The following is a 15046-nucleotide window of genomic DNA, read 5'->3' as shown; positions in this document are numbered from 1 at the left end:
GTGTGAGCAGGGCTACGCTGAAATGAAAGCCAGGAGCCACAAACTCCATCCAGGTCTCCCATGTGGGTGCTAGGGACTCGGCTGCTTAAGCCATCGTCTGCTGCCTCCCTGAGTATGCATTAGCAGGAATCGGGAATCGGAAGCCGAGAGTCCAGGCCTGCACTCCAGCTCTCTAACATGGGATGCAGGCATCCCAAGCAGCATGTTGACTGCTGCACCAAATGTCCACCCTTGAAACTGAAGTTTTAAGAGTGCGTAGCTCTGTCGACAGTCACAAGGAGCTACAGGAGCAGGAGCCCGAGGAAGGCTTCCAAACCCAAGTCGTGAGACTGCAAATGAGAGGCTCTCCACTACACAAGGCCACTTTAAGAAGTGCATAGAAAATGGAATTAAAAGATCAGTTTTTGATATGAAAATTTTTTTTGAAATTGATACATAGTTTTATCACAATATTCTTTTTTATAAATGTTCTGAGAGCCTTTTGTATGCATGAATTTCAAAATGTTTTCACATCAAAATAAACTTATTTATTCTGAAAGTCAGATTACAGAGAGGGAAAGAGAGAGAGAGAAAGAGAGAGAGAGAGATTTTCCATCCACTGGTTCACTCCCCCGATGACCATATTGGCCAGGGCTGGACCAGGTTGAAGCCAGGAGCCAGTTTTCCCAGTGGGTAGCAGGGGCCGAAGCACTTGGGCCATCTTCTGCAGCTTTTCCCAGGCCATCATCACAGAGCTGGATCAGAAGTGGAGCTGCCAGGACACGAACCAGCACCCATTACAAGATTCCAGCATCACAGGTGGCAGCTTTACCTACTTTGCCCCAATGCCGGCCCCTGAAATTAATCTTTTCATTTCATTTCCCATGAACTGTTTAAAGTACCCTTGTATGGTTTGCTGCATGCACTCCTACTTGTATGAACCAGAGAGTCCCCTATCCCCATCAGATCCCATAGTTCAGGTGCCCTCGAGGGAAGGCAGTAACCTCGGGATCCAAAGAATTGAATTCACCTGACTTTTACTAAGCCGGTCCTATCTGGAAGGCGTGTTGCTTGTGATTCAGGGACCTCCGAGGTGAGAAGGAGCTGAGTTGTTTGGCTGCTGGGAGCCTGTCGGGGTGAAGAGGGTAGTGACTTGGGCCAAATGCGTATGTATAGCTGTTACCTGCGTTCAGCACCCCCTCCATGGCCAGCGTGTGCCGAGGATTCTTTGTGTGCCGTTGCCTGTGCAAAGAGGCACTTTACATTCATTATCTCCGTGGTTCCCAAATGCTGATCCACAGACTCATCTGATTCCGTAATGACATTTTCAACAGACTGCAGCTAAATGAGAAAATTAAGGGCAATTTACTGAAAATTTTAATAGACCTAAATTTAATCAATTTGAAGGACTGTCCTTTATTTTGAGATTATGTCCTTCTTACTTTTTTTTTTTTTTTTTTACTTTTTGGTGTAAAATGCCCTTTCCTTTCTGAAATGATGATGATAGCAGATGGTGCGCATGAGTTTGTGTGTGCATGTGTATGAATGTACTAACTTGGAACAAAATTTAAAAGTTGTTAATTTCATGCAATCCCTCTGCTCTTTTGAAACCTTTATTGTAATAGTCCAGGGATTGCAGGGTGAGGGGCGAGAATTCCGAGAATCATCACTACTCTGTGAGTGAGCTGTTATTAGCACCGTGGTGCTGGTGAAGACATCCAGGCTTAGAGTGGTCCACGCACATGGGCATGTTCACAGGTCTTCTGAGCAGGAAGCATCGGGCTAAACCTATTCCTTGTGCGAAGTGGGCTTGCTCACCTGCCCCTGGCCATAGATGTGGGCCACGTGGCCATTCTCAGAGCCTTTCTTCTGCTATAGAGACTTGTGGCATTGCCTGGGAGGTAGCTGGGAGCAGGTCTGTTCTTCTTCTTGCAGGGATTCAGGGAGAAGGAAAACCCTGGCTGGGTGTCCGTTCCCTCTCTGCCTTAGTCTCCTATATCTGTCCACCCTTGAATATCCAGCTAGGGCAGGTGTGCACAGAAGCTGATGCAGACACCCTGCTGACCGGCACTTAGCAGCCCCACACAGTTGGGAAGACCCCGTTGGAGCTCAGAGATCTGCTGCCCCAAGCTTGCTGTCGGTGGAGCCATCATCAGTGCGCGCAAGGCAACCATTGCTTGGGGCAGGGGCAGGATGAAGGGGGGAGTGTAGCCAGAGGTAAGGGGAGGGAGACAGCTACTGTGCTACATGCCTATGTGTACTTCTATACACACATATACATCAAGAGATTCTACAATATTTTTAAAGATTTGTTTATTTGAAATATCTACAAAGAGAGATTGAGAGAGAAGGAAAGAGGGAGAGAGAGTAAAAGAGAACAAGTGAGCGAGCAAGCGAGCACTCTTCCATCCACTGGTTCATTCCCCAGATGGCCACAATAGCCTGGGCTGGGCCAGGCTGAACCCAGGAGCCAGGAGCCTCTTTTGGGTCTCCCACATGGGTAGCAGGGGGCCCTGACGCTTGGAGTATCTTCTGTTGCTTTTCTCAGACCATTATCAGAGAGCTGGATTGGAAGTAGAGCAGCAGGGACATGAACTGGTGCCCATATGGGATACCATTGTTGTAGGCAGAGGCTTTACTGCTTTGCTTAATGCCAGCCCCAGTTCTGGGGTTTTGTTGTTGGTTTGGCTTATTCTGATTTCACTTTCACATTTGAAATTTTTTAAAAGATGTATTTATTTCAGAGGCAGAGTTACAGACAGAGAGAGGGAGGGACAGAGAGAGGTTTTCCATCCACTGGTTCTACTTACATGGCCACAACAGCTAGAGCTATGCCAATCCAAAGCCAGTAGCCAGGAGCTTCTTCTAGGTCTCACACGTGAGTGCAGGAGCCCAAGCACTTGGGCCATCTTCTACTGCTTTCCCAGGCACATTAACAAGGAGCTGGATGGGAAGTAGAGTAGCTGGGACTTGAGCTGGCGCCCGTATGGAATGCTGGCACTACAGGTAGAGGCTTAACTTACTATGCCACAGCGCTGACCCCACATCTGAAATTTTATTTTATATATTCTGAACATCTTAGAGATCTTTCTTTAAGGTTTTCTCCAAGGGAATACATAGAGAACCCCCTATTTTTTTAAAGATTTATTTATTTATTTGAAAATCAGTTTCGGGGTAGGGGGGGATCTTCCACAAATGGCTAAATGGTTATAAGAATCAGGACTGTGCCAGTCCAAACTAGGAGCCAGGAGCTTCTTCTGGGTCTCCCACATGGGTGGCAGGGGGCCAAGTGCTTGGGCTCTCTTCTGCTTTCCCTTGGCCATTAGCAGTGAGGTGACTTGGAAGTGGAGCCACTGGGACATGAACCAGAACCCATACAGGATGCCAGTACTACAGGTAGAATCTTTATCCACTATGCCACAAATGCTGGCCCCTCTTTTTAAAAATTTTTCCCCAGATTTATTTCCTTTATTTGGAAGCCAGAGTTACAGGGAGAAGGAGAGAGATGGCGAGGTCGTCCATCTGCTGGTTCTGACCCCAGACCTTGGCCATCCTTCACTGCCTTTCTAGGCGCGTTAGAGGGAGCAATCAGAAGTGGAGCAGCAGGGACACAAAGCAAAGCTCCGATATGGGCTGGCACACAGCAAGCAGAGGTTTAACCCACTGTGCCATAACACTGGCTTCCTTTACTTTATTATTTTTAAAATGAATTTAAGAAGCAGAGAGAGAGAGAGTTCACCTCTGCCAGTTCACTCTCCAAATATCTGCAACAGCTGGGCCTAGGCCAGGCCAAAGGCAGGAGCCAGGGGTCCATTCAGGCCTCCTACATGGGTGGCAGGGAGCTAAGTACTTGAACCAATACCCGTTGCCTTCCAGGGTGTATATTAGCAGGAAGCTGGAATAAGGTGGCAGAGCCAGGACTTGAACCCAGGCATGCTGACGTGGACTGTAGGTGTCAGAGCTGGCATCTGAACCACTAAGCATACTGAAGCTTAAAATAATAGTAACTTATTAACTTCAGACGATGTTTTTATACTTTAAAAACTGCCATGCTGCGGGCTGGCGCTGTGGTTTAACAGGTAAAGCTGCCATCTGCAATGCTGGCATCCCATCTGGCTACCGGTTCGAGTCCTGGCTGTTCCAGTTCCGATCCAGCTCCCTGCTAATGCAGCTGGGAAAGCAGTGGAGGACGGCCCACGTGCTTGGGCCCCTGCAACCTTGTGAGACATCCAGAAGAAGGTTCTGGCTCCTGGCTTCTGACTGGCCCAGCTCTGACTGTTGCAGCCATTCGGGGAGTGAACTAGCAAATGGAAGACGTCTCTCTGTCTTTCCCCTTCTCTCTCTGAAATTCTGCCTTTCAAATAAAATAAATCTTAAAAAAAAAAAACTCATAATAGAACAGTGCAAGTTGGGTAACTCACTGGGAAAGAATAATTATCTTAGCAGCAGCTAAAGAATTAGAAGTACTGTGTTGACCTATTTTTAATTATTACTTAAACTTTAATTTGTTTTTTATTAACATGCAATACTTGCACATCTTTTAGGGAACAGTTTAGTGTTTTGCCACGTATTCAGAGTGAACTGGTCAAAGCAGGCAGTGTGCATTTCCACTTTGTCTCCTTGGTCAGGCGCCTACCAGCTCCTCTCTTCGTGGTCATCATACAGTGTGCATTTCATTGTGCTTTTCTTTTCCTGTGACGATTAGAAGCAGTTTGTTAAGATTGTTGTAAACTCTTTTTAGCGTTTTGTCAGAACTGTGATTTTTTTTTTTAGATATTTGTAAAACAGCAAGTTCTGGGAAACCCTGGAACTTATTTCTTTCATCGTATTTTAAATTTTGCAAGTGAGTGCCGTAAATGCCATGGTTAGGACCAACCTGCTTTTAACCCTTACCACCCACATCTGAGATGACCTGTTTCTCCTTAGCCACATCTCTTCTAGATACCATTGGTGGACATTTAATTTACTTAATTGGCTGATTTTTGTTTATTAGTTCATGTCAGTGGGCAAAAAGATGACAGGCAGGAACTGTTCTAAACGACCAATCTAATTTTGGGAGCAATTTTTATAGTGGGAGCTACTTGTGAACTGGGTACTGCCTGCACTTGGTTTCTTGCTCTTGCAAGCATGGCATATTTTTAATTCTGGGCTCACTCACAGCCCACACCCAGCCTAGATGCTAGAGGAGCATGAGGGTCCTTCTCCCAGAAGCAGGGGCCAATCTCTAGCCTCTTCCCATTATCGCATACACGGCGATTATACCTGTTTGCCTGCAACTGCTCCAGTTTGAGACACAACCCCTTGCTCTGAAGGAGGCACGCTATGCGCGTGTGAGCATGGCCGAGTCCTCAGCCCTCCATGCTGTGCAGTGAGCGTGCTTTTGCCTGGAGAACGGTGTCTGCAAGATAGCCAAGAAGGACCAGCCAGAGCTAGGAACTCATCCTGGAGGACAAAGGGCCACTTCATAGACACAAAACAAAACAATCGAGGGATACTTGCATTCCCTGAGCAGAGGGAGAAAGCAAAATTGCTATTGTAACCATCCAGCCAGCCATCTATCCATCCATCAGTGATCCAGTATTTCCCGAGTGTTGACTCTAGGTCAGAAATTGTATTAAACCTTGCACGTCCACTGATCAAAGCTGCAGGTGAGAATCTTTCCATTCTTTTCATCACTAAACATCGCCCTGCTAAAGGACCCAAGAGAACCCCGGGATTCAGTTGTTAGACGAATCTGAGGCTTAGTGATGGACAGGAGCAGGCAAAGGGTCTCTTTGGAAACTGAAGCTGTGTTTTCCAGCACCAGCACACTTATTAGATAGTGATTATTACAACCTGCCCACCCCTGCGTTCTCTCATTTCCTGGTCCTAACCTGCTTGTTGTTTTCCACAGTGCTCTCTCCTTCCGTTAGAGTTTACTTATCTCTCGTCCTTATGATTTGTCTTCTGGGGCCCCTCCCCTGTGTAAATTATGTGATGTCAGAGATCTTTGTCTTCCTCTGCTGATACAGCCTAAGGGACTAGGACAGAACCTGCTATGAAGCCAGTGCTTCCTAAATAGTCAAGTGTTTGGATGAGTAAGTGAGCCTAAGTGCTTGTGATAGAGATCATAAATAATAAACTTTCCTGAAGATACTGCCTTCGGACTTTGCTGAACATTGAGACCAGGCAGTTGCCCTGTTCACATCTGGAGGTGAGAATATAATACTCCTGAGAACCACATTGGCACTGCCACGGAGCTAACACAGCCTTCGTAATCATACCCGAGATCCAGAAGTCCTTCTTCCTAACTGGAGTCTCTCCTGCTCGGCTGTATGGCAACTCCTATAAAAAGTATTCCTAATGACATCTAGTGACATGTCTGCTTTACTGACAGCCTTAGGACATTGTAAGAAAGAAAGAGTAAAGAAGAAAGAGTTCTTCGCTTCTCTTAAATAGCTGGCAGTGGTGGGAGTGGGGAGGAGAAATTTACGAATACTGTTGTGTGGGTCCAATTGGAAGTTGGGCAGTTGCCTTCCGCCTTAGGAAGGTTCACTGGCAGATGGACTCATTCCTTTCTCCTATTATGCAGTCTTGTGGCTTCCTACAGGGTGTGGATAACTAGTCAATGAGAGACCCTTGTAGCTAAATGGCAGGCAGCTGGCCCGTGAGTGAGCATGCAGTGTCTACCCTCAGCAATAGTGAGTACCCAGGGAGTCTTTGTCAGAGAGACAAGGAGACAAGAGGTTTCCTTTCCCCCACTTCCCCGGTTCATTGATGTACAAGAGTGTTTCTGTGGCACCGCGGTGGCTCTTTCCCAGTCTGTTGAGAGGCAATTCAAATTCCGAGCTCCAGATGCTGCCTAAAAGGGCTGGTGCAGCCTTGTCGTCCACTGAGCAATGGTTGCAGGTGTGGTGTGGCAGTTTGAGTTGGGGTCGTTAGATGGTGTGTTCTTGATTCATGTCTACCGATGTCCCTGACAGTAAAATCTCCCCTTTGTGTGGCTGTGGTGTTTGTAGTGAGTGCGCTCACTTCTGCGTGTGATCGCGTTGTGTGCACTTGTGAAGGGAAGTTGGGGCAGCACCTGTCCAGAGTACAGAGCTTGCACTCTGAAAAAATTTAACGTGGAATGTGGGAGATCTTCACTCCATTGTTCTACTTTAGTGACTTCCAATGTGCCTACCTCTGGAGACTTGAGTTTATGGGAGAGTCTGAGCCATTATTGCAAGACGGGTCTGTTGGAATCCAATCACCACTGAGGGTTTTCAACTTCAGGGAGAAAGGCGCTGGAAAACCCGCCTTGGCTCCGTGCAGCCCAGAGCAGTTATTGGTTCCTTACATAATGTATTTGTTTTTCATTAAACCATTCAGATAAAGTCTTATTAAAGTGCCATGTATTATTTATCACGTTTCTTATGAAAATGAGCTGAAGGGAAAATTCTGTCCTCCTCTTGAGGCATTCGTGGGCCTTTCCAGTGCCAGCAAGAAAGAAAGGAGAAAAAAAATAACAGAAATGAGGGACGCAGGGAGCACCCCTGTCAGTACAGAAAATTTCTTAAGGCAGAAAGAAAGGACCGGAAAGGAATCCAGAGGCTCAGGAGGCTCAGACTCTTTGCCTTTTATCTCATTTGTGTTTTGTCCAGTGGCTTTGTCTTTGGATTGGTGAATTGCAAAGCAAGTAAATAAAAGAGAAGGAGAAAATAAGGAAGGAATGAGGCACTTGGTTTCCCGGGAATGCAGAGCTTGCCTGATGAGTGAGATTTCAGAGACAGGCATTTTTGAGCTGATCCGTGCCACGCACCGGTTGGAAAAGCAGCACGAAAACACCCTGTGTTCTCCGGATCTCCCTGTCAACTTTTGCTAGGGGATTGCTAGGGGTTAAGGGGTTAAACTAGCTACCGTGGCCCATGGGAAGTGTGAGGCCCAGGGTGCTTGGAGCCTGGTTACTACACGGTGAGATGAAGAAAGAAATCGGTTGGTTGAGGCCTACCGTTTGGCGTAGTGAGGACTGTATAGTTATTGATGACATTTCAAAACAGCACACACACAGAAAAGAGCTGTGGAATAATTAATTTCCTTTTCTTGGGAAAGCAAAGTGAGTTGTGCCTCGCCAGCTGACGGCTCGATTCAGGAGCCTCTTTCAAGGATCCAGCAACCAAAACCCAGGCTGATCAAACAGCTGACCTCTTGCTCTGAGAATAAAAAAAAAAATCACTCGGTCAAAATCTATGTACAAAACAGGGCTGCTGTTCTCATCATGATTTTATTGCTACCAAGAATGTGCCTTCCCCCCAACCCCCCTGTGGGGACCAAGGACGAGTTAGACACTTAATATTTCCTTTGGATTCGCAGGTCACATCCTTTTCTCTTGCATGAAGACTAAAGAAATCTAATGAATAATTATTCCTTCATAAAATAAAGAGGAGGGGGAGATCCGCCTGCAAGAGCAGCATGTTAATTTTGGCCGAGGAGCTGCTGGCCAGGCAAGCAGAAATTAAAAAATAAAACAAAATAAAAAAGACGCCGTTCTAATTTGCTCGCTTCAGCCGATGGAGTCGTCTCTTATCAGACAAGGACTTCCACTCCCTGCGCGTTCATCATTTGAGAGGCGCGGGGATTCTGGACCCAGAGAAGCCCCCTTGCATTCGCCAGAGCGTGGGTCCCACAGGCTGGCTTTGCACGAAAGCCTGGGCGGATTCCCTAGCGCACGGCTGGGCTCGGGGCCGCCCGCTCAGCACGGCGAGGCGCAGAGCGCGCAGGCTGCGCCCCCAACGCCGCGGGGCTCCTCTCCGCCCGGGCCGCCCCGCCCGCCTGCCCGCCTGCCCGCCCGGGGGCGCGGACGCCGCCTTCTCTCCCGCACCCCCAGCCCAACGCGTCTGCCCTGCTTTCCAGCTCCTTGCGAGAGGGAATCCCTTTTCTCTGTGTATTTGCCAAGGAGTCGGGCGGACCAGTCGCCACCTACAGCCCCGGCTCCGGTCCCGGCTGGGCCATCGGCGCTGATTGTTCCGCTCGCTGGGATGCAGGCGCGGTGGGGCGCTCGCTCGCTCGCCCCGCGGAGATTTTTAGCAGGCACAATTTGAATTTTGGTGAGTCCTTAAAAAAAAAAAAAAAGAAAAGAAAAAGCCAGCGGGAGGGGGGTGGGGAACACCCTGCCCTGCCCCTGGACCCATTTGACAAATGAGAAGACTCCAGCAGCAGCAGCCGCGGAAGGAGTCTCAGTGAGTGGAAATCTCCCTCTCTCCTCCCCTTCTCCCCCTCTCCGCCCTCCTCATCCTCTACCCACCCCCCCTTTCGCTTCTTCCCCCTCCCCCCTGCTCGGATTCCACATTACGAAGGGCTCCTCTGCCCCTCTCCGTGTCTGAGGAGGAGAAGTTGCCTTTTCTTGGTCTAGTCCCCTTCCCGGGGGCGTGGGGCTGTGGCTGGGGTGGGGAGGCACCTGCCCCTTTCGGGGGAACCCAAACGGAGGCCCCGCCAGCCGGAAAAGCGGCGGATCCCCGCAGGAAGCCAACTACTTTCCCGGTCCTCACAAGTGTTTTAGTTGGAGCCAGAGGAAGGCTGGGTTCCAGCAAACCCGAAGGCGAGGAGAGCCAGGGAGGAGGGACCGGCGGGGTGCGGTGGGGGGAGGGGGAGAAAGAAAGAGAGAGAGAGGGAGAGAGAGGGAGAAGAGAGAGACACACACGGAGGCAGCCACCGGTGTTTGATTTAGATAATCAGCAAAATTAAACATTGTAACAAAATTGTAGCGAGCAGGCAAAGAGCAACGTGGTTGCATGCGAGCGTCGGCACTCGAGGTCGGCGGGCGCCAGCGAGACACGATGCAGCACCCTCTGACGGGGGCCACCTGCGTGGCTCTCCCCAGCGTGGGCATGTGTCCCCAGCTCTCGTGTGCCTTGACTTTTATGTACTTACAGCAGGTAAGGCGGGCGCGCGCGCCCCTGCCCGCCATGGAGGCTGTGCCCGGGCTCCGCCGCCACCGGGACCCTGGGACCCGTGCCCGCTGGGCTGCGCTTCTGTGGGACTCACAGGGCGCTGGGGAGGGGTCTCCCGTGTCTGCATGGGAGGGGAGGAGGGCGGCCGCTGCACCTGTCTGAACACAGCCAACGCCTGTTTCTGAGCCTGGGTACCAAGAGTTGGGAATGCAAAGCTGTCTGTTTTTTTCCCTTTGCTGGTATCTTTCTCCTGCCGGGGCGCCCGGTGGCGATCGGAGCGCAGACCCTTGAATGCTCAGAGTTGGGATCTCGGTGGCAGCCCGCGGTGCCTCTAGTTTTAATTCATCTGGTTTCATAGGGAGTGGGGAAAATACCGTGTGTGTGTACTTTGTGTGTGTGAAGTATTTTTTTTTTTTTTTTTTTTTGGCTTCTTAAGTTTGTGCTGTGCTCCAGTCACTCTGCATGGGATCAGAGTGTTTGGATTTCTGGTTCTTGGCAGCCCCAGGGTCTGCTTTCAAACTCCCTGGCACTGCTGTGGTGAAGGTGAGCTGGTTAGGATGCTATCTTGGGTGGCAGTATGAGGACGGTTTGTGTGTATGCGTGTGTGTGTGTATGGTTTTTTAGTGTTTGTTTTCTAGAGCTTCCACTCGCTCTCGGTGGCCTTGTTGGAGAAGTGTGTGTGTGTGTGTGTGTGTGTGTGTGTGTGTGTGATCTGCCCAGTATACATTTCAGAACCTTCGTATGCTCCCTTCCTTTCTTGGGGAGCTTCCTAGGACCTTCTTTTGCATCTGCCTCTTCCCCTTTGGCAATGGGGCTGCTGGTGCCTGACTTGGTCCCTGAGCAGGCATGCCTGCCTTGTAGGATGACAGGCCAGGATGACGGTCCCTTGGGTGGGGGCTGTGCCTAGGGATCAACACTGCTTTCCTAGGGTTTCTCAGGCAGATGGAAATCCTTTCCCTTCTCAGATTCTCTCATTCCGTTCCAAGAGGAGTTACCAATAATTGTGGTCATCTTGTGTGATTTTGCATAGACACTCTAGGAGTAACGTATGTTAATGTGTGTGTGTGTGCGTCTGTGTGTGTGAACACAGCTCCCTTTGCCAGAGTTGAGAGAGCCTTCCTCCCCCAAAGACCCTCTGTCCCAATTTGCGACGGCAGAAGATCTGCATCCGGAGCTTGTCAGCTTTCTCCTTTGAGCATTTGGGTAATTTGTTATCAAGTTGATTGTCTGCAGAAAATATTTCTCAGGCATAGTTTTTGCTACCAGTCTCTTGGAAAACAGTCCTTTAAAAAAAATCAGCCACAAATTGGTTTATCCTTTTAAATGTTGTTTGATTCTCTTTCTCATTAAGGACATCGTGCCAAGAAACATTTCCCAAGAGTATATTGATAACATATCATATGATTCATCTGCTTCTGCCATTTCTGTGCCTTTACTCGTGTGTGTGTGTGTGTGTGTGTTTTATACCAGTTGCCCACCAGAAGAGAATCCTAATGAGATTTCTACAAATGCTAAGCCTCACTTGGGTTTAATCAAATTATGAATGTGAGTTGATCTTTGCCTCCTACATCTCTTTCTTTCGTGTTATTTATTAATCAATTTGGACAGCATTATCTAACAAGTAGACTGCTATAGGTATTCAGTGTTCTCTTAGTTTCTTTGTGTGTGTGTTTTTAAATACATCTGTATTTCTGCCTTCCAGCATATTAAATTGGTTTGCTCATTTAGGCACAACTTAGGGAAAAGGACAGTGACATTGAGTGAGAGGTACTTCTTGCCACATGAAGGACAAGCCTGTGGGATTTAAACCCTGGGGTTCTCGGCACCTTGCAGGAAGGGTCCCCCACGAGGGAAGACACCCCATCTCCAGAGAGATGCTGGCAGCCGTAACAAATATGCAGAAGTGACTGAATCAGCATCCAGTGTTCCCTGGATGATAGACGGAAGGAGGCTCAGAAAGGGGCTTCTCCCAAGGACTTAGCGTGCTTAGAGGTGTTCCTGTTGTGATGCCGGGGGTGGGGGGCACCATGTTGAAAGGAGTACCTGCGTGTCTGGGTGTCAAGATTTTCCCTGAGTTCCCTAAATGCCTGAAGTACAAGAAGGCAGAGATGTCTGCGTGCCCAGTTTATGCAGAATCAAGCTTTGCTGCTGCGATTCTCACTCCCCCTGAAGGGGTGAGAAGAGGCGTGCCTTGAGGTCATCTCTCCTAACCATCACTGTCATGACCATTTATGTAGAAGCCTCATGTCGCTGTATACAGCAGTCTAGAAACTGGCTGATGAAGAGTGGGAAACAGTTCACTCCAGTATCCACAGACCACTTCCCGGTACAGTCTGTGTCTTCTTCCCGTACATCAGCAGCATCTTACTTACCCGCGCTTCATCTATAGCTATTAGGTCTCTCTCTCATTTTGATGAGCAGAGGGGAAGTCTGTACTCTGAAAGTTGATCACATGGATGCATCGGGCAACATGCTCGATGAATAATGCTTTAATTGCAAACATTTTGTTGTGTTATTATTTAGAAATAAGCATCTCTCTGAGGTCTTTGTCATTCAAATCGCCGATCACATAAGAAAATGAAACACAGAGGTCTTATTTGGAAACACTTATCCTTGTATTTCAGGAACACACAGACTGATCAGGGGCTACTGAGTCTTCATGAAATCTATTTTCCTGGATGCATTTTCCTAGGATGCTCATTGCTTATCCAGTAGCTCAGGAAAATTACTCCGTCATGTGCTGTCTTTGCTTCAGCCATAGCATCCAACCTTTCTTCCTAAATTCTCCCGGATTTGTCCTTAAGACAGCTCATAAAAACAAAAATCAATTGGGATGTCTCAGCATCTGAGTCTAGTCTAAACAACCAGGAGAAAACAACATAGCCCTTTTGCCACAAATAACTTATTTATTTCTGCCGATCAGGAAGCAACTTTGGTGCCTACGTGGTGTGACTTATTCGGGTTCATTTATTTATGTTTCTCAGTAACTTTCCTTGAGATAGGTGTTTCCTATACTTACAGTTTGCTTTATGTTCCTTTTTCTTTTTCTTAACATATGAGATATTACTGATTTGGACCTGGAAGGTGGGATAATGTTGAATAGGCCTTTGGACTCTGGATATCAAGCCCAGTGATGTCACCACATGTACCTCTGTGTATGTGTTTATGTGTATGTGTGTGCATGCAGACAGACACACACACACACACACACTTCTAGGACACAGCATGCATTCTCTGGCTGTAGACTGCTCTTAAATGGAAGAGACAAGTGCTCACTGGAGCAGCTGACTTCAATCTTGCTGTCCAGGGAAAGTGCCTGCTTCGGCCTCCCCTCCTGATTCATTGCATAGCTTGATTCTGTGTCTTGTTGGATGACAGATCTTCTTCACACACTAAACTGCAAACTCATGCATCCCCAATCCGGAACCTTCCCTGAGTTCCAGAGTGGAGACCCATTGCAACATTATGGCTTTCAGGGAAAATTCTAAATACAGATTCCAAACTGGGAGGTTTCTTATGAGCTCCATCTCAAGAGAACCTAATTGGTTTTCCTCATAGAGAGTAATAAAAAAGAACCACACATTCATGCCGTACAAAAATCCAGAGAGGCTTTATTTCCACCTGGAGTAGCAGGGGTCCAACTGGAGAACATCCCAGCAGGGTAAGGTGAGGCTGTGACAGGCAGGTGACCAGGCTGTTTCCTGATGCCAGCTGCAAGTCAGATGCGTACAGATCTGTGCCTCCTAGAGTCCCAGCTCCCTGCAGGAAGATCAGGAGCATTTTAACTTAGCTTTTCCTGCTCCCAAACCACCAGCAGTGTCTCCCAGTACTGTTCCAAGAAAGCTTCCCATCTGTCAAGTCCTCTGCACTCAGAACCTTTTATCAGCCTAAATTTAAAAACAAGTCAAATACTTAAAGTCCACATTAAAGCTGTCAGAGGAGGGTGGGGGCAGGGACAGGGCCTCTAAAGTGGACCATGCCACTGTCAATATCGGAAGATTGGTCATTTTTCCCACTTAATGATGATCCATGTGGTTTGTTTTAAATAGTGAAGTGGTCTGTACAAAGGGTAATTCCTGGTAAATGAAGCCATTGCTCACCGTGGACATCTTCAGATCGAAAGCAATTGAACTGAAACCTGCATATCAGCCCTCTGTGTCTTTAATTAGAAGGTGGTTCTCGGTGCAGGGAGTCGCCTGGGAAGATGGGCCCCATTCCCAGGCGGAAGGAGGGAGGCTGGCCCCCGGCACCGGCTGCAGTCACACATTTGGGCAACTTTACGCAGGCCATCACAATAACGGCTGTGAAGGAAAGGTCAGTTCTCGGTGCAGGTACGCACCTTGCATTACCCAGGTGTGATTTACAGGGGCCCAAATGGCCTTTGATCACATTCTTTCCTCTTGGCTTAAGCCCGTGTTGATTGATGAGATGGTACCGTGGATTGGGGGTAGTCAATAGTGTCAATAGTGCAGAAGAGAATTAGAATAGATTATCTGCACGTCTGAACTGTTTAAAGGCATTGCAGTGCCTGGAAGAGCACCCTACCAGGCCCAGGTGGCTGACTGGCAGAAGACAGGCCCCTCTGTGTCTTCCTGGAGACATACATCGGTCGATTACTCGTCTTCCTTGCTTCTGGGATCTCTCTGAATGACCGAGCCAGGGTACACACGGTTGGGCTCTTAGGTGCTGAATAAGGCCCACTGCTCAGGTGGCCTGGATTTCTCCTGTGCTTCTCCCAGGATCCTGTGGAGGGGCAGGTGTTGGGGGCATCCATGCTGGTCCCTCCTGGTGACTATGGGGTTCCTTGGGCTGTCTCTCTCTGCCTTAAGACTGCTTAATCCAACGTTCTTTGGAGAGCGCTGTGAGCATCTATTCAGCCACAGACCCAGACCTCACGCCAGGCGGCTGCTCGGCCCGCCATTCCACGCCGGTGTCCGTGTGATGGAGAGAGCCCGTGTCCCGACTGCTCGGCACCATCTGTGTTCCTTATAGCTGGCTCTCGAGTGATTGTCCGGGAGCTGACGGACTGAGGGGTAGATGGTCTTTCTTAGGGTTTTCTGATCCATTTAACCAGGCTGTCTGCCCCAAGAGGAAACATAATGCTTGTTTATTCATATTGGCTGGGTAAAAGCAGTGTAGTTTGTCAAGCAAATAATAGT

The 15046-nt window shown here is 48.5% G+C and overlaps 1 protein-coding gene across 29 annotated transcripts in view; it reads left to right on the top strand.

Annotated features, from left to right (window-relative positions):
* Positions 1–15046, top strand: part of RBFOX1 (RNA binding fox-1 homolog 1) — a 2206955-nt gene that overhangs the window by 1797922 nt on the left and 393987 nt on the right. For 2 of the 29 annotated variants that reach the window (XM_070063971.1, XM_051847813.2), the window contains exon 1: positions 9263–9872. The exons of 22 other annotated variants lie outside the window; for them this stretch is intronic. In XM_070063971.1, the coding sequence (XP_069920072.1) occupies positions 9729–9872 (144 nt within the window). In that variant the 5' untranslated portion in view covers positions 9263–9728. Of the gene's footprint in view, positions 1–9251; positions 9873–15046 lie in introns of those variants that run through there. 5 more of the 29 variants (XM_070063964.1, XM_070063968.1, XM_051847795.2 and 2 more) reach the window with 5 other exon arrangements.

The sequence above is a fragment of the Oryctolagus cuniculus genome, chromosome 19 (genome assembly GCF_964237555.1).
Source record: "Oryctolagus cuniculus chromosome 19, mOryCun1.1, whole genome shotgun sequence".
Taxonomy (NCBI): Eukaryota; Metazoa; Chordata; class Mammalia; order Lagomorpha; family Leporidae; genus Oryctolagus; species Oryctolagus cuniculus.
Note: the sequence above shows the minus strand (reverse complement) of the source record. Positions and strands in the feature narration are given on the sequence as shown.